The sequence below is a fragment of the Staurois parvus genome, unplaced genomic scaffold (genome assembly GCF_062004578.1).
Source record: "Staurois parvus isolate SC_StPar_1 unplaced genomic scaffold, SC_StPar_1.0 ptg001976l, whole genome shotgun sequence".
NCBI classification, from domain to species: Eukaryota; Metazoa; Chordata; class Amphibia; order Anura; family Ranidae; genus Staurois; species Staurois parvus.
Window position 1 is genome coordinate 127,000 of NW_028319772.1, and position 22,055 is coordinate 149,054.

The 22,055-nt window shown below is 50.8% G+C and overlaps 2 protein-coding genes across 4 annotated transcripts in view; one reads left to right on the top strand and one right to left on the bottom strand.

Annotated features, from left to right (window-relative positions):
• Nucleotides 1-2,171: 2,171 nt before the first annotated feature.
• Nucleotides 2,172-11,795, top strand: LRRC61 (leucine rich repeat containing 61). 2 transcript variants are annotated; one of them, XM_089664638.1, is made up of 2 exons: nt 2,172-2,224; nt 4,736-11,795. In XM_089664638.1, exon 2 carries the CDS (start codon nt 5,067-5,069, stop codon nt 5,850-5,852), a length of 786 nt encoding a protein of 261 aa, XP_089520764.1. In that variant the 5' UTR covers nt 2,172-2,224; nt 4,736-5,066; the 3' UTR covers nt 5,853-11,795. The 2 variants fall into 2 exon arrangements, with proteins under 2 accessions (XP_089520764.1, XP_089520763.1); XM_089664637.1 differs by having other exon boundaries at nt 2,178-2,513.
• An 8,221-nt stretch (nt 11,796-20,016) lies between these two features.
• The window catches only part of RARRES2 (retinoic acid receptor responder 2), a 29,631-nt gene continuing 27,592 nt past the window's right edge, over nt 20,017-22,055 (bottom strand). For both annotated transcript variants that reach the window (XM_089664639.1, XM_089664640.1), the window contains exon 6: nt 20,017-20,319. The gene's annotated coding sequence lies outside the window, so the exon portion shown is untranslated. The remainder of the gene's footprint in view (nt 20,320-22,055) is intronic.

Genomic DNA, 22,055 nt, shown 5'->3' on the forward strand with positions numbered 1-22,055 from the left:
GGAACACCCATCCATGACCCATTTTCAATGCCCTGGCTGAGGGAAGAAGGTTCTCACCCAAGATTTGAGGGTACATTGCCCCGTCCATCGTCCCTTTGATGTGGTGCAGTTGTCCTGTCCCCTTAGCAGAAAAACACCCCCAAAGCAGAATGTTTCCACCACCATGTTTCACGGTTGTGATGGTGTTCTTGGGATCATAGGCAGCATTCCTCCTCCTCCAAACACGGCGAGTTGAGTTGATGCCAAAGAGCTGGATTTTGGTCTCCTCTGACCACAACACTTCCCACCAGTTCTCCTCGGCATCATTCAGATGTTCAGTGGCAGACTTCAGACGGGCCTGGACATGTGCTTTCTTGAGCAGAGGGACCTTGCGGCACTGCAGGATTTCAGTCCTTGTCGGCGTAGTGTGTTACCAATTGTTTTCTTGGTGACTGTGGTCCCAGCTGCCTGGAGATCATTGACAAGATCCTCACGTGTAGTTCTGGGATGATTCCTCACTGTTCTCATGATCATTGACACTCCACGAGGTGAGATCTTGCATGGTGCACCAGACCTAGGGAGACTGACACTTGTTTTGTGTTTCTCCCATTTGTGAATGATTGCACCAACTGTTGTCACCTTCTCACCAAGCTGCTTGGCCATAGTTTGGTAGCCCAGTCCAGCCTTGTGTAGGTCTACCATCTTGTCCCTGACATCCTTGGACAGCTCTTTGGTCTTTGCCATGGTGGAGAGTTTGGAATCTGATGGTTTGATGGCTCCTGTGGACAGGTGTCTTTTATACAGGTAACACAATGAGATTAGCAGCACTCCCTTTAAGAGACTGCTTCTAATCTCAGCTTGTTACCTGTATGAGAGACACCTGGGAGCCAGAAATCCTGCTGAATGATAGGGATCAAATCCTTCTTTCCCTCATGAACATGCAGATCCGTCATCATTTGTTAGACGCATTTCTGCTGAATTTGTTGTTGTATTCTGTCTCTCAGTGTTACACCGAACATTCCATTGTTAGACCGATCGTTTCTGTGTGAGGGGCGAACATTCCATTGTTAGACCGATCGTTTCTGTGTGAGGGGCGAACATTCCATTGTTAGACCGATCGTTTCTGTGTGAGGGGCGAACATTCCATTGTTAGACCGATCGTTTCTGTGTGAGGGGGGAACATTCCATTGTTAGACCGATCGTTTCTGTGTGAGGGGCGAACATTCCATTGTTAGACCGATCGTCTCTGTGTGAGGGGCGAACATTCCATTGTTAGACCGATCGTTTCTGTGTGAGGGGCGAACATTCCATTGTTAGACCGATCGTTTCTGTGTGAGGGGCGAACATTCCATTGTTAGACCGATCGTTTCTGTGTGAGGGGCGAACATTCCATTGTTAGACCGATCGTTTCTGTGTGAGGGGGGAACATTCCATTGTTAGACCGATCGTTTCTGTGTGAGGGGGGAACATTCCATTGTTAGACCGATCGTTTCTGTGTGAGGGGCGAACATTCCATTGTTAGACCGATCGTTTCTGTGTGAGGGGCGAACATTCCATTGTTAGACCGATCGTTTCTGTGTGAGGGGCGAACATTCCATTGTTAGACCGATCGTTTCTGTGTGAGGGGCGAACATTCCATTGTTAGACCGATCATTTCTGTGTGAGGGGCGAACATTCACCATCAGGGGGGGGGGCAAATACGCATTTCCTTCACTGTATATATATATATATATCATATCTGAGATCCTCACATACGATTCTAGAATGATCTGACGGGCAATGTATGGGATGTATCCGCTCACAGGAGACGGGATTGTACAATGTATCTCTTTATTTCAATGTATAATCTGCTCTCCGGGTCCCCAGGATCCCTGCACTGTTCCCATGGTGACGGTGATCGCTGTCCTGGACGCGGTGGAAGATTTTGGCGAGGTCGGTTGGGTCATCGCTTCGTATGACGCCGATCACACCCTACACCGACTTACAGACGAGCAGACGTATAGAATCAAATATATATATATACCAGGATATACCGAGGGGTCATGCTGGGAATTGTAGTTCATCAGCTGCTCTAGGTGTGCAGGATGAGGGGGACATTGTTTTATAGGGGGGTCTGTTTATAGATCCCAGGAATACAGAGATGAGAGGGGGATGAGAGAATAGGGGGAGGGGATGAGCGAATAGGGGGAGGGGCTCTGGGAAAGCACACAGACGCAGCATCCTGGGCCCAGGCAGCGACATCGCAGTGAGTGACAACCTGTCCTATTCATTCATTATTATTATCCCGCCATACGTGACACCGAGCAACACGCCTCCTGTGTGACCGAGCAACCTGCCTCCTGTGTGACCGAGCAACCTGCCTCCTGTGTGACCGAGCAACCTGCCTCCTGTGTGACCGAGCAACCTGCCTCCTGTGTGACCGAGCAACCTGCCTCCTGTGTGACCGAGCAACCTGCCTCCTGTGTGACCGAGCAACCTGCCTCCTGTGTGACCGAGCAACCTGCCTCCTGTGTGACCTGTGATTACTGTCCTTTGTGTGTATATATATCATTCTGTGTATTTACATGACTTCAGAATCTAATGATGCAGTTTATATACAGCCATATACATCATCTCTGTACAGAGGAGCTTACGCTCTAACGTCCCCTCCCCCACAGTCACATCAGTCTCTGTACCAGAGGAGCTTACGCTCTAACGTCCCCTCCCCCACAGTCCCATCAGTCTCTGTACCAGAGGATCTTACGCTCCAATGTCCCCTCCCCCACAGTCCCATCAGTCTCTGTACCAGAGGAGCTTACGCTCTAATGTCCCCTCCCCCACAGTCCCATCAGTCTCTGTACCAGAGGAGCTTACGCTCTAATGTCCCCTCCCCCACAGTCACATCAGTCTCTGTACCAGAGGAGCTTACGCTCTAATGTCCCTTCCTCCACAGTCCCATCAGTCTCTGTACCAGAGGAGCTTACGCTCTAATGTCCCCTCCCCCACAGTCACATCAGTCTCTGTACCAGAGGAGCTTACACTCTAATGTCTCCTCCCCCACAGTCCCAACGGTCTCTGTACCAGAGGAGCTTACACTCTAATGTCCCCTCCCCCACAGTCACATCAGTCTCTGTACCAGAGGAGCTTACACTCTAATGTCCCCTCCCCCACAGTCACATCAGTCTCTGTACCAGAGGAGCTTACACTCTAATGTCTCCTCCCCCACAGTCACATCAGTCTCTGTACCAGAGGAGCTTACACTCTAATGTCCCCTCCCCCACAGTCACATCAGTCTCTGTACCAGAGGAGCTTACGCTCTAATGTCCCCTCCCCCACAGTCACATCAGTCTCTGTACCAGAGGAGCTTACGCTCTAATGTCCCCTCCCCCACAGTCACATCAGTCTCTGTACCAGAGGAGCTTACGCTCTAATGTCCCCTCCCCCACAGTCCCATCAGTCTCTGTACCAGAGGAGCTTACGCTCTAACGTCCCCTCCCCCACAGTCCCATCAGTCTCTGTACAGAGGAGCTTACACTCTAACGTCCCCTCCCCCACAGTCACATCAGTCTCTGTACAGAGGAGCTTACGCTCTAATGTCCCCTCCCCCACAGTCCCATCAGTCTCTGTACCAGAGGAGCTTACGCTCTAATGTCCCCTCCCCCACAGTCCCATCAGTCTCTGTACCAGAGGAGCTTACACTCTAATGTCCCCTCCCCCACAGTCACATCAGTCTCTGTACCAGAGGAGCTGACACTCTAATGTCCCCTCCCCCGCAGTCCCATCAGTCTCTGTACCAGAGGAGCTTACACTCTAATGTCCCCTCCCCCACAGTCCCATCAGTCTCTGTACCAGAGGATCTTACGCTCCAATGTCCCCTCCCCCACAGTCCCATCAGTCTCTGTACCAGAGGAGCTTACGCTCCAATGTCCCCTCCCCCACAGTCCCATCAGTCTCTGTACCAGAGGAGCTTACACTCTAATGTCTCCTCCCCCACAGTCACATCAGTCTCTGTACCAGATGAGCTTACGCTCTAATGTCTCCTCCCCCACAGTCCCATCAGTCTCTGTACCAGAGGAGCTTACACTCTAATGTCCCCTCCCCCACAGTCACATCAGCCTCTGTACCAGATGAGCTTACGCTCTAATGTCTCCTCCCCCACAGTCCCATCAGTCTCTGTACCAGAGGAGCTTACACTCTAATGTCCCCTCCCCCACAGTCACATCAGCCTCTGTACCAGATGAGCTTACCCTCTAATGTCCCCTCCCCCACAGTCCCATGAGCCTCTGTACCAGACGAGCTTACACTCTAATGTCTCCTCCCCCACAGTCCCAACGGTCTCTGTACCAGAGGAGCTTACACTCTAATGTCCCCTCCCCCGCAGTCACACACTAATATTATAAAAAAGGCACCCCTCACCTATAAATGAAAGGATTTTCTGTATGTTCCGCAGTAGCCGAGGTCCTCCACATCTGTGCCCAGCTTCTCATGGCATTTGGGTGACAATGGTTGCCCATCAGCTCCCTAAAGGGCCACAGCTGACCATCAGAAATCATCCACCATGGACTTCAATTCACTGCATTGTTCAACATTTGGCAGATTTTGATGAATTTGTTGACGTTGAAGTGAATGACATTTTGGGAGATTTGCTCACTGTTGGTTTCTTTCCCACGCTCCGAAGCAGGAAACACGAGGGTGGACAATATCTAGAATACACGGGAACCTGGAATGCCACGCCCCTTCTGACTATATTTACGATGGTCTCTCTTTCTCGTTTCAGAATGTCCTGACACCTTTAATAAAAACCTTAGAAGAAAATAAAAAATCAAAGCTCGGTTATTCGTCTGGTAAAAACGGGACCAAGAAAGGTCATCAACGGTTGGATGTGGCAAAGTCCAAAAATGAGACATCAGAGGATTTGCTGAATTGTTCCTTCAGCCAACATCATTCACAGTGTAAGTCGTGGGAGGACTGTCCCCGGCCACATACACGATTGTTGGGTCTCACTGCTCTAATGACACCAATCTTCTCCACACGTACTGACTGACTCTACAGATCTCAATCCTGTCCAAAACCAGTCCAGAGTAGGTGACCATTGGGACCTCCAGACCATGGATAGTAGAATCGCCAAAGAGGAGAACTCCGACAATTCCCGTATCACCCCAGAGATGTTGAAGTCTCGGACTGGCGAGTTTGACCTGGAGTCGATCCTTTTCCTGAAGCTGCGCTCTCTGGGGATCCATGAGTTGGGTTGTATTGGAGAATGCCTAAACCTGGAACGGTTGGATCTCTCAAACAACCACATCACCCACCTGGCTCCACTGTCCTCACTGAAGATGCTGGTGGCCCTTAACTTGGCACGTAACAGGGTTTCTTCTCTGGAGCCCCTGGCCTCCTGTGACAACCTGCAAACCCTCAACATGGCGGGGAACCTGCTGTGCAGCGTCGACAGTTTGCAGTGCTTAAAAGGCCTTCGTAAGCTAGAAAGCATCCGCTTGAAGGACCCCATCTATAACCTGAGCAACCCGTTTTGTTGCAATGGATCCTACAGACATGCTGTGCTGGATACCATCCCTAGTGTTCGAGTGATCGATGGTGAGAGGGTCACAGGCAGTGGTAGTGACCTTTACCATCTGTGCAGGGACATTGATAACTCCTTGAAGAGGTTCACCTCCAGCAATGCCATGGTGGAGATGCCAGGCTCTGTCAAGCCATGGGTGGAGGACGGCTTCTGGGACGCGAGGCCTTCTCAGAGCACCATTATCGAAGAGACCTACAAGCAATTTAATGACATTCTGCAGGAGTGTAAAGAACTGAGCAAGAGGGCCGATGATGCCATCGCACAGGCCGAAAGAGCGCTCAGCATCAGAAGTGATACCAACTCTTATGTCTTCTAATGGCCCGGCTTCCCTTTCCATAGCCCTGACCTTCAGCTTCTCCATAGCTAACCGTTCCTCCAGTTTAATCCACTAAAAACACTGTCAGCCCTGAGTCTCCTGTCCTCCTCACCTCATTTCTATAAAATTTCTGCTCAAATATCGGATCCTATACCTACAGTGATGTCCCCTCATCATCCCTGATCTATTGTTCACCAGATTCTTCAGTTGTCACTCATGGCGATGGTTCTCCTCCAGTTCTCCTATACCTGTGGTCTCCAAACTGTGGCCTGGGGACCGATTGTTGCCCTTTGCTTGCCTTTATCTGGCCTTGGGGCAGTTTTCCACCAATTGACACCAATGATGGGACACCATTCCCCCAACTGACACCCATGATGGGACACCATTCCCCCAACTGACACCCATGATGGGACACCATTCCCCCAACTGACACCCATGATGGGACACCATTCCCCCAACTGACACCCATGATGGGACACCATTCCCCCAACTGACACCCATGATGGTACACCATTCCCCCAACTGACACCCATGATGGGACACCATTCCCCCAACTGACACCCATGATGGGACACCATTCCCCCAACTGACACCCATGATGGGACACCATTCCCCCAACTGACACCCATGATGGGACACCATTCCCCCAACTGACACCCATGATGGTACACCATTCCCCCAACTGACACCCATGATGGGACACCATTCCCCCAACTGACACCCATGATGGTACACCATTCCCCCAACTGACACCAATGATGGGACACCATTCCCCCAACTGACACCCATGATGGTACACCATTCCCCCAACTGACACCCATGATGGGACACCATTCCCCCAACTGACACCCATGATGGTACACCATTCCCCCAACTGACACCCATGATGGGACACCATTCCCCCAACTGACACCCATGATGGTACACCATTCCACCAACTGACACCAATGATGGGACACCATTCCCCCAACTGACACCCATGATGGGACACCATTCCCCCAACTGACACCCATGATGGGACACCATTCCCCCAACTGACACCCATGATGGGACACCATTCCCCCAACTGACACCCATGATGGGACACCATTCCCCCAACTGACACCCATGATGGGACACCATTCCCCCAACTGACACCCATGATGGGACACCATTCCCCCAACTGACACCCATGATGGGACACTATTCCCCCAATTGACACCATAAATGGGTTACTATTCTTCCCATTGCTACCAACAATGGGGCACTATTTCTCCCGGGGCATTTTCTACTCCCACTGGCCACAGTCTGGTCCCCCTAAAGCCTGAAGGACAGCAAACTGGCCCTTTGCTTAGAAGCTTTGGGGGGCGCTGTCCTATACAACCATCCACCTTTCCTTTAGATTTTGTACCTTGCCGAACCCTATCAGAAGCCTCCTTTCTCAGTGTTTCCTCTGTGACTTCTCACCTTCAGCTTATGTCTTATATTCTGGACTGCACATCCCCGATTTATTGTTCTCCTTACCAGGGGCGGACTGACAACTCATGGGGCCCCCCGGGCAATAGGGGATCATGGGGCCCCAGTGTCCTTGCCCAAACTCAAAAAAGCCTATGAAAAAGGTACCAGGGGCATCTCATGGGGCCCCTTACTGACCCCGGGCCCTCAGGCAGTGCCCGAGTTTCCAAATGGTCAGTCCGCCCCTGATTATCAGGGTTATGTTTTCATGGAGTCGTATCCATAATATTTCAGGAGCTCCGGCTGCCACAACCAGCCACAGGTGTTCTCCAGCAACTAGCCACAGGCAGAGCCAGGACAAGGTGATCCAGTGCCCAGGACAAGGTGGTCCAGCGCCCAGGACAAGGTGGTCCAGCGCCCAGGGCAAGGTGATCCAGCGCCCAGGGCAAGGTGATCCAGCGCCCAGGGCAAGGATGCCGAATGGCTTCTGAATACAGGAGCTCTGCAGTGGCAGGAAGGAGGTGGGGAAGAGAGGACGCAGCCTGTATCTCCTCCCGGGTCTCTCTTCTTCTCCTCATCGCTCCTAGCACTGGGCTAACAGGAGTAGTCTCACTTCTCCTGTCATCTTTGTAACAGAAGGAAGGAGCCCTCGTCCTCACGGTAAACCATTGCACCCAGGGCAGCCACCCCTCCTGCCCACCCCTTGTCCTGGTCCTGGCCACAGGTGTCCACTAGCAAAGACGTTTCATCCAGTTCATCCAGTACGCTGCAGGGTCAACGTTCGTCCAGATTTATCGACAAAAGCTCCTGATGATCCCCACCAGACTCTCTCCATCGACGTATGTAATCCAAGATGGGGGCTTAGTCATAGAAGCGAAATGCATAAGAGGAGAAGCCGTGTCTGGAGCCGTGCCTGGAGCCGTGTCTGGAGCCGGGTCTGGTCGGGATTACTGCTGGGTTTTCTCATTAAATCTGGAGCAATGCTGACCCGTGTGAGGGTTGTTTTTTAGGAGCACAAATGCAATAACTATCGTATTTTTCACTCCTTAAGATGCACTTACCCCCCCCCAAAATAAAATGGGGGGAAACGTCTGTGAGACTTATGGAGCGGCCGGCCCGGTATTCCGCCACTGTGTTAGAATACCGGGCCGGCCGCTCAGCTCTTCTGTGCAGTAGAACCTGTTCCTTTGTCCTACCTGCACCTTTGTCCTACCTGCTCCTCGGTCCTACCTGCTCCTCGGTCCTACCTGCTCCTCGGTCCTACCTGTTCCTTTGTTCTACCTGCTCCTTTGTTCTACCTGCACCTTTGTCCTACCTGCTTCTCGGTCCTACCTGCTCCTTTGTTCTACCTGCTCCTCGGTCCTACCTGCTCCTTTGTTCTACCTGCTCCTTTGTCCTACCTGCTCCTCGGTCCTACCTGTTCCTTTGTCCTACCTGCTCCTCAGTCCTACCTGCTCCTTGGTCCTACCTGCTCCTTGGTCCTACCTGCTCCTTTGTCCTACCTGCTCCTCAGTCCTACCTGCTCCTTGGTCCTACCTGCTCCTCAGTCCTACCTGCTCCTTTGTTCTACCTGCTCCTTGGTCCTACCTGCTCCTCGGTCCTACCTGCTCCTCGGTCCTACCTGTTCCTTTGTCCTACCTGCTCCTTTGTCCTACCTGTTCCTCAGACCTACCTGTTCCTTTGTCCAGCAGTGTCCTCACCATCTTCTCTCCCCAGCGCCGGCATCTTTAGTGTGTGTGCCCGGCTGTAACAGCTTGAGGCTTCACAGCCGGCTGCCCGCTGCGCATGCGCGAGAAGCGCTGCACTTTGTGAATGGTCCGAAAGTCTCCTGGGACCTGTCATGTGTCCCAGAAGATGAGGAGGGAGGACAACTCCGCGGAAGTGGGAGCGATTACCTGTCAAATTTGGGTACCCGCTCCCTCCCTCCATTCTGCTCCCCCCAAAGGTCTGCAGTCTCTGGTCATCCCCTGTACTGTGTCCGCAGTCTCTGGTCATCTCCTGTACTATGTCTGCAGTCTCTGGTCATCTCCTGTACTGTGTCCGCAGTCTCTGGTCATCTCCTGTACTATGTCCGCAGTCTCTGGTCATCTCCTGTACTATGTCCGCAGTCTCTGGTCATCTCCTGTACTGTGTCTGCAGTCTCTGGTCATCCCCTGTACTGTGTCCGCAGTCTCTGGTCATCTCCTGTACTGTGTCCGCAGTCTCTGGTCATCTCCTGTACTATGTCTGCAGTCTCTGGTCATCTCCTGTACTATGTCCGCAGTCTCTGGTCATCTCCTGTACTATGTCTGCAGTCTCTGGTCATCTCCTGTACTATGTCCGCAGTCTCTGGTCATCTCCTGTACTGTGTCTGCAGTCTCTGGTCATGTCCTGTACCGTGTCCGCAGTCTCTGGTCATCTCCTGTACCGTGTCCGCAGTCTCTGGTCATCTCCTGTACCGTGTCTGCAGTCTCTGGTCATCTCCTGTGCCGTGTCCGCAGTCTCTGGTCATCTCCTGTACCGTGTCCGCAGTCTCTGGTCATCTCCTGCACTGTGTCTGCAGTCTCTGGTCATCTCCTGTACCGTGTCCGCAGTCTCTGGTCATCTCCTGTACTGTGTCCGCAGTCTCTGGTCATCCCCTGTACTGTGTCCGCAGTCTCTGGTCATCCCCTGTACTGTGTCCGCAGTCTCTGGTCATCTCCTGTACTGTGTCCGCAGTCTCTGGTCATCTCCTGTACTATGTCCGCAGTCTCTGGTCATCTCCTGTACTATGTCTGCAGTCTCTGGTCATCTCCTGTACTGTGTCCGCAGTCTCTGGTCATCTCCTGTACTATGTCCGCAGTCTCTGGTCATCTCCTGTACTATGTCCGCAGTCTCTGGTCATCTCCTGTACTGTGTCCGCAGTCTCTGGTCATCTCCTGTACTGTCTGCAGTCTCCGGTCATCTCCTGTACTGTGTCTGCAGTCTCTGGTCATCTCCTGTACTGTGTCCGCAGTCTCTGGTCATCTCCTGTACTGTGTCCGCAGTCTCTGGTCATCTCCTGTACTGTGTCTGCAGTCTCTGGTCATCTCCTGTACTGTGTCTGCAGTCTCTGGTCATCTCCTGTACTGTGTCCGCAGTCTCTGGTCATCTCCTGTACTGTGTCCGCAGTCTCTGGTCCATCTCCTGTACTGTGTCTGCAGTCTCTGGTCATCTCCTGTACTATGTCCGCAGTCTCTGGTCATCTCCTGTACTGTGTCTGCAGTCTCTGGTCATCTCCTGTACTATGTCTGCAGTCTCTGGTCATCTCCTGTACTGTGTCTGCAGTCTCTGGTCATCTCCTGTACTGTGTCTGCAGTCTCTGGTCATCTCCTGTACTGTGTCTGCAGTCTCTGGTCATCTCCTGTACTGTGTCCGCAGTCTCTGGTCATCTCCTGTACTGTCCGCAGTCTCTGGTCATCTCCTGTACTGTGTCCGCAGTCTCTGGTCATCTCCTGTACTGTGTCTGCAGTCTCTGGTCATCTCCTGTACTGTGTCCGCAGTCTCTGGTCATCTCCTGTACTGTGTCCGCAGTCTCTGGTCCATCTCCTGTACTGTGTCTGCAGTCTCTGGTCATCTCCTGTACTATGTCCGCAGTCTCTGGTCATCTCCTGTACTGTGTCTGCAGTCTCTGGTCATCTCCTGTACTATGTCTGCAGTCTCTGGTCATCTCCTGTACTGTGTCTGCAGTCTCTGGTCATCTCCTGTACTGTGTCTGCAGTCTCTGGTCATCTCCTGTACTGTGTCTGCAGTCTCTGGTCATCTCCTGTACTGTGTCCGCAGTCTCTGGTCATCTCCTGTACTGTGTCCGCAGTCTCTGGTCATCTCCTGCACTGTGTCCGCAGTCTCTGGTCATCTCCTGTACTGTGTCCGCAGTCTCTGGTCATCTCCTGTACTGTGTCTGCAGTCTCTGGTCATCTCCTGTACTGTGTCCGCAGTCTCTGGTCATCTCCTGTACTATGTCCGCAGTCTCTGGTCATCTCCTGTACTGTGTCCGCAGTCTCTGGTCATCTCCTGTACTGTGTCTGCAGTCTCTGGTCATCTCCTGTACTGTGTCCGCAGTCTCTGGTCATCTCCTGCACTGTGTCCGCAGTCTCTGGTCATCTCCTGTACTGTGTCCGCAGTCTCTGGTCATCTCCTGTACTGTGTCCGCAGTCTCTGGTCATCTCCTGTACTATGTCCGCAGTCTCTGGTCATCTCCTGTACTATGTCTGCAGTCCATTGGTTAAAAATTTTTGTTTTCTTGTTTTCCTCCTCTAAAACCTAGGTGCATCTTTATGGAAGGAAAAATACGGTATGTGAAGTAACTCCTAGCGAGCAAAAGGGAATTAAGTAGAATAAGATCTGATTGGTTGTTGTGGGTTCCTTCAAAGTGTATTGTGTTGACAAGTCAACAAATATGTGAGAAAACCATATCTGGCCTTCCACTTGTCTGATGTTCATTCCTCTGAATATGGATCTGTTTGTCTACAATGGTTCCTTGTATGGCTGTAATAAAACCCTCCTCTGGGGTGTAGTGACGTGTTCCTTGACCTATACGGACATAATGAGGTGGACATTGGGAGTTTGGGTGCCGACAGACATCTGTCATGTGACTGTGTTGTATTGCATTTATTATCAGCTGACGCAGGTGACTGCAGTTGTTTTCGGGTGAAGTCTAAAATAAATGAAGATCGCTTATCTCACACACAAATCCATCTTCTTTAGTGCTCTTTGAGGCTTTCACACGAACGTTCCAACCAGATCCTCCTGCCCGTTTTTCAGGTGAACCCGATCAGAATCTTCAGTGCTCTTTGAGGCTGTCACACGGACGTTCCGACCAGGTCCTCCTGCCTGTTTTTCAGGTTGACCCGATCGGAACCTTCAGTGCTCTTTGAGGCTGTCACACGGACGTACAGACAAGGTCCTCCTGCCCATTTTTCAGGTGGACCCGATCGGAACCTTCAGTGCTCTTTGAGGCTTTCACATAGACGTTCCGAACAGGTCCTCCTGCCCGTTTTTCAGGTGGAACCGATCGAAATCTCAATGTTCTTTTTGACTTTCACACGGACGTTCCGACCAGGTCCTCATGCCCGTTTTTCAGGTGGACCCGATCGGAACCTTCAGTGCTCTTTGAGGCTTTCACACGGATGTTCCGACCAGGTCCTCCTGCCCGTTTTTCAGGTGGACCCGTTCGGAACCTTCAGTGCTCTTTGAGGTTTTCACATGGACGTTCCGACCAGGTCCTCCTGCCCGTTTTTCAGGTGGACCCGATCGGAACCTTCAGTGCTCTTTGAGGCTTTCACACGGACGTTCCGACCAGGTCCTCCTGCCCGTTTTGCAGGTGGACCAGATCAGAATCTTCAGTTCTCATTGAGGCTTACACACGGACGTACCGACAAGGTCCTCCTGCCCGTTTTTCAGGTGGACCCGTTCGGAACCTTCAGTGCTCTTTGAGGCTTTCACATAGACCTTTCCGACCAGGTCCTCCTGCCCGTTTTTCAGGTGGACCCGATTGTAATCTTCAATGTTCTTTTTGGCTTTCACACGGACATTCCGACTAGTCCTCCTGCCTGTTTTTCAGGTGGACCTGATCGGAATCTTCAGTGCTCTTTGAGGCTTTCACACGGACGTTCCGACCAGGTCCTCCTGCCTGTTTTTCAGGTGGACCCGATTGTAATCTTCAATGTTCTTTTTGGCTTTCACACGGACATTCCGACTAGTCCTCCTGCCTGTTTTTCAGGTGGACCCGATCGGAACCTTCAGTGCTCTTTGAGGCTTTCACACAGACGTTCCGTCCAGGTCCTCCTGCCCGTTTTTCAAATGGACCCATTCGGAACCTCTATCCTCCTCTATGAAGCAGCGAGTGTACATACAGTTGTTACATAGTTAGTCTGGCTGAAAAAAGACAAAAGTCCATCCAATTCAACCATATAAAAAAAAAAAAGTTATAATCCTACACCCACAGTGGATCCAGAGGAAGGCAAAAAAACCAGCAAAGCACGATCCAATTTGCTCCCGCAGGGAAAAATATTCCTTCCTGATCCCCCGAGAGGCAATCGGATATTCCCTGGGTCAACTTACTTGTAAATGGACATGTTTCTGGCAAAAAGAGGTGGATGGTGATTCATTCTCCATTCCGTCTGTTGGATTGGATGGAATGGCAGTTGGATGGACACGGACAGGCGGTCCACCCAACCGCCCATAGAATACAGCGGGCTGTGTCCGTGTCCACTCTGCAGCAGCGGAGCGGACACAGACCTGTCATCTGTTTGCTCAGTGGGGATCAGCAGAGAGATCCCCCACTATGGAATCGGATCTGCTGATGGGTCCGCCTCAAGGGAAAGGGGCCTTTCATGGGTATAGGAACTGAAATCCCTTTGTTCTTCAGTACATCCTCACCTCACAGTTGCTGTGACTTGCACGGTCTATACCCAAGTCCTGAGGAGATGGGAAACCCCTCCCTCAACTAACAGAGTAGGACAATCCTTCTTCAGGTACTCTTTTAGCTGCCTGGGTGACGAGGGCACTTTCTATTGGCTGTCCAGCAGAGAGGTCCTCACAGGCTCCAGAGGCCACCATGCTAAGTCCTGAGAAAATGGGAGTCTCAATACCTTTCCTCCATATTTAGTGCATTAGTGAAGGAGTGCATAAATATTCCCAGATCAGAAAAAATTTAAAATACGACTTTAAACATTCAGAACTATCACTTTGAAGGTCTTCTCCATTATATCACCAGAATATGGCCTCAGGTACTGCAGCTTCTCCTTCATCCTATGATGCAAAGCTCAGCTTCTAGTCTTCAAAGCTGTGCTCCAATAAGGAGACTCCCCCTCCATCAACTCTCAGAGTGGGATGATCCTGGGTGCTGCCTGGGTTTCTATTGGTTTGTAGGCCTACAAGGGAAATGTTCTATGGTAGCAAGCAAGTTCAGTCTGCCTAGATTAGGAAAGGGTTAAGTTCTGGATCACCGGTTTCCCTGGCTTTTTGGGTCTTGCCTTCCTTTCCAGTCTATATATAGATAGGAGGAAGACCGGGCTCAGAGGGAACTTCTGTACAGGACCGCATGGGAGCTGGAGTGTCCATGTCATCGGGAAGGATGTAGCCTTCATCTACCACCACAAAGGATTCACCAGCAATGGACACTTCCAATTATGGACTTACACCTTTACAGGTATGCCCGGGCAGCCACTGAATAGTTAGGTGTCAGACTGTGTTGCCAATACTTTTGGCACTATAGTGTACTTACCTGGTCATCTCTCAATCCATCACTATGCCTGTGTGCAGCAGCACTGCATTCTCTTCCTCCCCTCACAGGACTTAATGACAGCAGCTGGAGCCATTCGCTCCGACTGCTGTCAATCAAATCAAAAGTGGAGGAGTCAGGGCGGGGCTAAGACGCACTATGTGTGTCTTTAGTCACACACAGCCCTGCTCCAGAGCAAGTCCGCACGTGTGCCCCATAGGAAGTGGCTTCCTATGGTGGTGTACCAAAAAGAGGAGGAGCCTACAGCACCGGTGGGGACACCAAAAGAAGAGGAGGAGGATCTGGGGCGCTCTGTGCAATACCATTAAAGAGTATTTTAATATTTTAGAAAAAAATAGCAAATTAAATTTTACACTTCACACCAAGCATGCAGCCTGCCCAGGAAAGGAGGGTGACACATGTGTGCCCCCCCCGGACTATACCAGGCCACATGCTTTCAATATGGGGGGGGGACCCCCCTGATAAAGCACCTAGTCCCTATGCTGATGAGGACAAGGGCCTCTTTCCGACAAGCCTGTCCTGGTGGTTTTGGGGGTCTGCAGGTGGGGGCTTATTGGAATCTGGAAGCCCCCTTTAAAAGTAAGGGGATACCTAGATGACTGCCTCTACTTATTTACAAAAATGTAAAATGAAAACATAGACATGGGGTTTTTGACATGTCCTGTACTAAAAAAAAAACCAAAAACCCCCACTGTGTACATCCACCACCAATCACGTCGTCCAGTGATGTACATCCCTGCCAATCACAATGCCCAATGCTTGCCGACCCACCGAAGAGAAACCAAAGTAGCCGTGACACATCAGTCCTTTCATTTGCCTCCCACTGAGTGAAAGGTCCGGTGGGCGACAGCTGTTATATACAAGGAGGCGGAGCCTCCTAGGTGATGTCATTGACCATACATGGATATGACCATATTTAGTCAGCGACGGCACAACTCCCAGTGACCTCATTGACTATTTATAGTCACGTCCAGATATGGTCAATGATGTCACTTGGGAGACCCCACCTTGTCATCCACCGGACTTTTCGCTCAGCGGAAGGCAATCAAACAAGCCACACGTGTCTCGGGGGTGGGGGGGGGTTATACTTCTTCCAGTGAGTGTCGGGTCTGGTATGAATTGGGGGGAATCCATGGGGATTTCTTTCCCTTTGCTTACATGACCTGGGATTCTCAACCTTTTACGGTAATGGGACCAGTGATGTCACTGGTTGTTAAGGAAGCGGTGGTTCCTGCACCTGCCAGCGTCCTTAGCAACCATTGACAGCGGGAAGCTGTTAATGGTGGGAGTGATACCGCTACTATGCATGACGTTCGGCTCCTGTGGGAAGGGTAAATGTTCAGGCGTTCGTTCCAAGAACTTGTGTTCAGGTCAAACCTTGAGCTCATCCCTAGTGTGCAGAAAAACGCAGCTCAACGGTCACGGTGTGAAAAGGGTCCTGACAAAATGTGCGAGATATTGGTGGGACTGGAAGCCCCCCTTTCACAACTGAACGTTTTGTAAAGCTCAAATCTCCAAAATGCTTGAGGAGCAAAAATCAATTATTCTCAATGGAGATGGTTCATATCTCCACTCCAAGTCGCTTGAAGATAAACGCCCGAAGCTCAAACAAGATCTGGAGTTTTTCTGTAGCTCAAATTGGGCAGATTTGCGTGTTTGCGAGAGAGCGAGTTGTGCTGAAAAGTTTGCATCCCCTGGCAGGATTGGTGAAATTTCGGTATTGATATTGAAAATCTGAGGGATCCGCCACAAAACTGACTTTTATTGAAGGATGGTGATGATATGAAGCCATTTATTATCAAATAGTTGCTTGGCTCCTTTTTAAATCATAATGATAACAGAAATCCCCCAAATGGCCCGGATTAGAAGTCTCCGCCCCCTGGATCAGAAGTCTCCGCCCCCTGGATCAGAAGTCTCCGCCACACGGATCAGAAGTATCCACCCCCTGGATCAGAAGTCTCCGCCCCCTGGATCAGAAGTCTCCGCCCCACGGATCAGAAGTATCCGCCCCCTGGATCAGAAGTATCCGCCCCCTGGATCAGAAGTCTCCGCCCCCTGGATCAGAAGTCTCCGCCCCCTGGGATGTTCAGCCTTGGTAGAGACACACAGTGTGACACACTGTACAATGGCCATTAAAGGGTAATTCTCCACATCTGTAGCTTTTTGTAGCTGATAAAGTGTTGGGGATGGTATGTTGGGTGATCAGTGAGGGGTCTCTGCATGATGAAGGCTGATGTAGCTCTGATAATGTGTCGGGGACGGAATGTTGGGTGATCGGTGAGGGGTCTCTGCATGATGAAGGGTGATGTAGCTCTGATAAAGTGTTGGGGATGGAATGTTGGGTGATTGGTGGGGGTCTCTGCATGATGAAGGGTGATGTAGCTCTGATAATGTGTTGGGGAGGGAATGCTGAGTGAACGGTGAGGGGTCTCTGCATGATGAAGTTTGATGTAGGTCTTATAATGTGTCGGGGATGGAATGTTGGGTGATCGGTGGGGGGTCTCTGCATGATGACGGGTGATGTAGCTCTAATGTGTCAGGGTCCAAATGTTGGGTGATTGGTGGGGGATTCTGCATGATGACAGGTGATGTAGGTCAGATAATGTGTCGGGGATGGAATGTTGGGTGATCGGTGGGGGGTCTCTGCATGATGAAGGGTGATGTAGCTCTGTGATGGGTCGGGGACGGAATGTTGGGTGATCGGTGGGGTCTCTGCATGATGAAGGGTGATGTAGGTCTGATAATGTGTCGGGGACGGAATGTTGGGTGATCGGTGAGGGGTCTCTGCATGATGAAGGGTGATGTAGCTATGTGATGGGTTGGGGATGGAATGTTGGGTGATCGGTGGGGGGTCTCTGTATGATGAAGGGTGATGTAGCTATGTGATGGGTTGGGGATGGAATGTTGGGTGATCGGTGGGGGTCTCTGCATGATGAAGGGTGATGTAGCTCTGATAATGTGTCGGGGACGGAATGTTGGGTGATCAGTGGGGGATTCTGCATGATGAAGGGTGATGTAGCTCTGATAATGTGTCGGGGACGGAATGTTGGGTGATCGGTGGGAGGTCTCTGCATGATGAAGGGTGATGTAGCTCTGATAATGTGTCGGGGACGGAATGTTGGGTGATCAGTGGGGGATTCTGCATGATGAAGGGTGATGTAGCTCTGATAATGTGTCGGGGACGGAATGTTGGGTGATCGGTGGGAGGTCTCTGCATGATGAAGGGTGATGTAGCTCTGATAATGTGTCAGGGTCCAAATGTTGGGTGATTGGTGGGGGATTCTGCATGATGACAGGTGATGTAAGTCTGATAATGTGTCGGGGACGGAATGTTGGGGGATCGGTGGGAGGTCTCTGCATGATGAAGGGTGATGTAGCTCTGATAATGTGTCGGGGATGGAATGTTGGGTGATCGGTGGGAGGTCTCTGCATGATGAAGGGTGATGTAGCTCTGATAACGTATCAGGGACAGAATGCTGGGTGGTTGGTGGGGGATTCTGCATGATGACAGGTGATGTAGGTCTGATAATGTGTCGGGGATGGAATTTCAGGTGATCGGTGGGGGTCTCTGCATGATGAAGGCTGATATAGCTCTGATAATGTGTCAGTGACGGAATGTTGGGTGATCGGTGGGGTGAGCTTCAGTTTCTCTCTGGAAGACTTTTAACACCCATAGTAGAATGATGCCGGGCAAGACCCATACGGAAGGCAGCAGTGGAAATGTCAGAGGCCAAGTTCATACATTGATGGGTAGCAGAGTTGGAGAAGATGAAGAGGTCAGGAGCCAAGCCAGGGTCATACATGGTAGACCAAAGGGAAAGTCTGGGTGAAGTTGAGTCGGTAACAGGTAGTCAGACTCCTCTGAGGCTCCCATCTGCTGGCTAGAGATCCTGATGACTACCTCCAGGAGCAGCCCTCAGCAACTAGGGCCCTCGGCTCCTGTGCCACTTTGTGCCTTGCACACTCTATCACCATATCCAGGAGTGTTTGGACCAGAGCTGCAAGGGAAGCCCTCTCCTCACTTCGGCCTCTAACCATGTGTGTCACCGATACAATGGGATTCCTTACGTTAAGTGCTGAAGGACTTCTAGAAAAACTCAAATCACTCAGGTGTGAACCAGGATGGAGTAAAAGTTTTGTGTGACCAAAAACACCCCCATTCTTCTTCTCCAGATCAGTGTCCTCCTCTTCACTAGGGACGAGCGAAGGTTTGGTCCACACGTAGGATTGAAATGAACCTTGGCTGTTTGGACATTTCATTGGACCCCTGAACTTTTGCTCCTCATGTCCCTCGTTAGATGGGAGCTGAGCATCATATATGAAAGGGACATGTCTGCTGCTTTTATATATGACAGCTTACTGCCATCAATGGTTGCTAAGGAAGCTTCGGTTGCTGGCATCCACTGTATCCCTAGCAACCGCTGCTGTCACCGACACCTTGCTTAGAGTCTCCAGCCACATAAGCAAAAGGGGAGGAGATAGTAGTGACATCACTGCTCAAATGTGGTTACCGACCATTATTGGTCACTGATGTCACTACTATCCCCGCCCCCGATGGCAGCTTGGGAGCTGTCATTTGTCAAGCAGCACCGTCTGGATCTGTCATGTTCTCCAAGTCCATCGGGTTTTTCATTTCAGTGAGTCAGCAGGTGACGGGCATCGTGGGTAAGGATGGATTTAGGAGACATTTTATGGAATTTCATTTTTTTTTAATAAAGGACTTGTCAAATGCTTGCGTGTCTTTATTTATAGGATTTCTTTTTTATATGTACCCCTTTTTCATTCACATAGGAGGGGGCGGTATCTGGGTGCCCCCTCATTGTTAAATCATTCCAATAAGCCCCCTTACCCGCAGACCCTCACACACCCACCAGGTTAGGGTTTCGGGGACGAGGCATTTATCCTCATCAACATGCTGGCGTGGTACTGCCCATCCCCCCCCCACCACCACCACTACCACCACCACCACCACCCCTCCCATTTGCCTATTAGCCCATAAAATGGGCATTTTTAACCCGAAGCAAACCCAGGGCAGTTCGGCTCATCCCTGCTCTCCACAGTATGGTCAGAGACCCCCATCGTCGGACCACTCATCTTCCCGTAAGATTAGATTCAATGTATTTTATCCGTGTCATTTACCTGTAAAGCCTCCCTTGGGTATATATCCAGAAGTCATGAGGCTGCTGCTGGAGGCCGCCATCTTGGATGTAATGTCAGCAACCCCAGCAGACTCAGAGCTCTCACTTAAAATCCTCCCCCAAAAGCTACATAAATGTTATGTTGGGATGTGGGGGAGGGGGCAGAGTAGCTAGGCCAGCACAGGCAGTACTTAGACACTCCCAGAAGAGGTGAGGGCTATGACCTAGAAGGATGAAGGGGGCTGTATTAAGGACTTTACTTTATGGCTGCCGATGGGTGTGCAATGTAAAGTGTGACAATTCCAAGGCAAGTGATGTAACAACCCCCCCCAGGTATAGGATGGGCACATTACAAGTCTTGTCATTTTATTACACCCTCTGCAGGTTATTTCAGTGTCACAACTCTAGATACAAGGATGGATTGTCACATTAGTGGTCCTCTGGTGGCCTCGTTGTCACCTCTAATTCCTATTCTACAATAGTGTGACCCTTCCGTACATACGTCACACTCTGCTCCAGGACTCTTCATATGGAAGTGCTCTTATATAATATGCAGATACAGGGGATTATAGGAGGAGGACGGACGAGGTGTATATGGGATCTTCCCGAATATCCGGGATTCAGGATCTTCTCATCCAATGTCTAGCTCGAGCTGAAAACAAACACAGAGAAGTAATCGGTGGGGAGAATGAGGGCCAGCCATATATCAAAACCTAACCATGTTCCTGTCTTCTACCCATGTTTAACCATGCTGTACCTCCTGCTCCCACCCAACCTTGTCCATATTGTCCTGTCTACTGCTCCCACCCGACCTTGTCCATATTGTCCCTTCTACTGCTCCCACCCGACCTTGTCCATATTGTCCCTTCTACTGCTCCCACCCAGCCTAGTCCATATTGTCCCTTCTACTGCTCCCACCCAACTTTGTCCATATTGTCCCTTCTACTGCTCCCACCCAACCTTGTCCATATTGTCCCTTCTACTGCTCTAACCCAACCTTGTCCATATTGTCCCTTCTACTGCTCCCACCCAACCTTGTCCATATTGTCCCTTCTACTGCTCCCACCCAACTTTGTCCATATTGTCCCTTCTATTGCTCCTACCCAACTTTGTCCATATTGTCCCGTCTACTGCTCCCTCCCAACCTTGTCCATATTGTCCCTTCTACTGCTCCTACCCAACCTTGTCCATATTGTCCCTTCTACTGCTCCCACCCAACTTTGTCCATATTGTCCCTTCTACTGCTCCCACCCAACCCTGTCCATATTGTCCTTTCTACTGCTCCCACCCAACTTTGTCCATATTGTCCCTTCTACTGCTCCCACCCAACCTTGTCCATATTGTCCCGTCTACTGCTCCCACCCAACCTAGTCCATATTGTCCCTTCTACTGCTCCCACCCAACCTAGTCCATATTGTCCCTTCTACTGCTGCCACACAACCTTGTCCATATTGTCCCTTCTACTGCTCCTATCCAACCTTGTCCATATTGTCCCTTCTACTGCTCCTACCCAACCTTGTCCATATTGTCCCTTCTACTGCTCCCACCCAACTTTGTCCATATTGTCCCTTCTACTGCTCCCACCCAACCCTGTCCATATTGTCCTTTCTACTGCTCCCACCCAACTTTGTCCATATTGTCCCTTCTACTGCTCCCACCCAACCTTGTCCATATTGTCCCGTCTACTGCTCCAACCCAACCTAGTCCATATTGTCCCTTCTACTGCTCCCACCCAACCTAGTCCATATTGTCCCTACTACTGCTGCCACACAACCTTGTCCATATTGTCCCTTCTACTGCTCCTACCCAACCTTGTCTATATTGTCCCTTCTACTGCTCCCACCCAACCTAGTCCATATTGTCCCTTCTATTGCTCCCACACAACCTTGTCCATATTGTCCCTTCTACGGCTCCCACACAACCTTGTCCATATTGTCCCTTCTACTGCTCCCACCCAACCTAGTCCATATTGTCCCTTCTACTGCTCCTACCCAACCTTGTCTATATTGTCCCTTCTACTGCTCCCACCCAACCTAGTCCATATTGTCCCTTCTATTGCTCCCACACAACCTTGTCCATATTGTCCCTTCTACGGCTCCCACACAACCTTGTCCATATTGTCCCTTCTACTGCTCCCACCCAACCTAGTCCATATTGTCCCTCCTACTGCTCCCACCCAACCTTGTCCATATTGTCCCTCCTACTGCTCCCACACAACCTTGTCCATATTGTCCCTTCTACTGCTCCCACCCATCCTTGTCCGTATTGTCCCGTCTACTGCTCCCACCCAACCTAGTCCATATTGTCCCTTCTACTGCTCCCACCCATCCTTGTCCGTATTGCCCCTTCTACTGCTGCCACCCAACCTTGTCCATATTGTCCCTGCTT

Excerpts from the sequence above, each read along its gene's own strand:
- LRRC61 (XM_089664638.1), top strand. The coding sequence starts at position 5,067 with ATGGATAGTAGAATCGCCAAAGAGGAGAACTCCGACAATTCCCGTATC.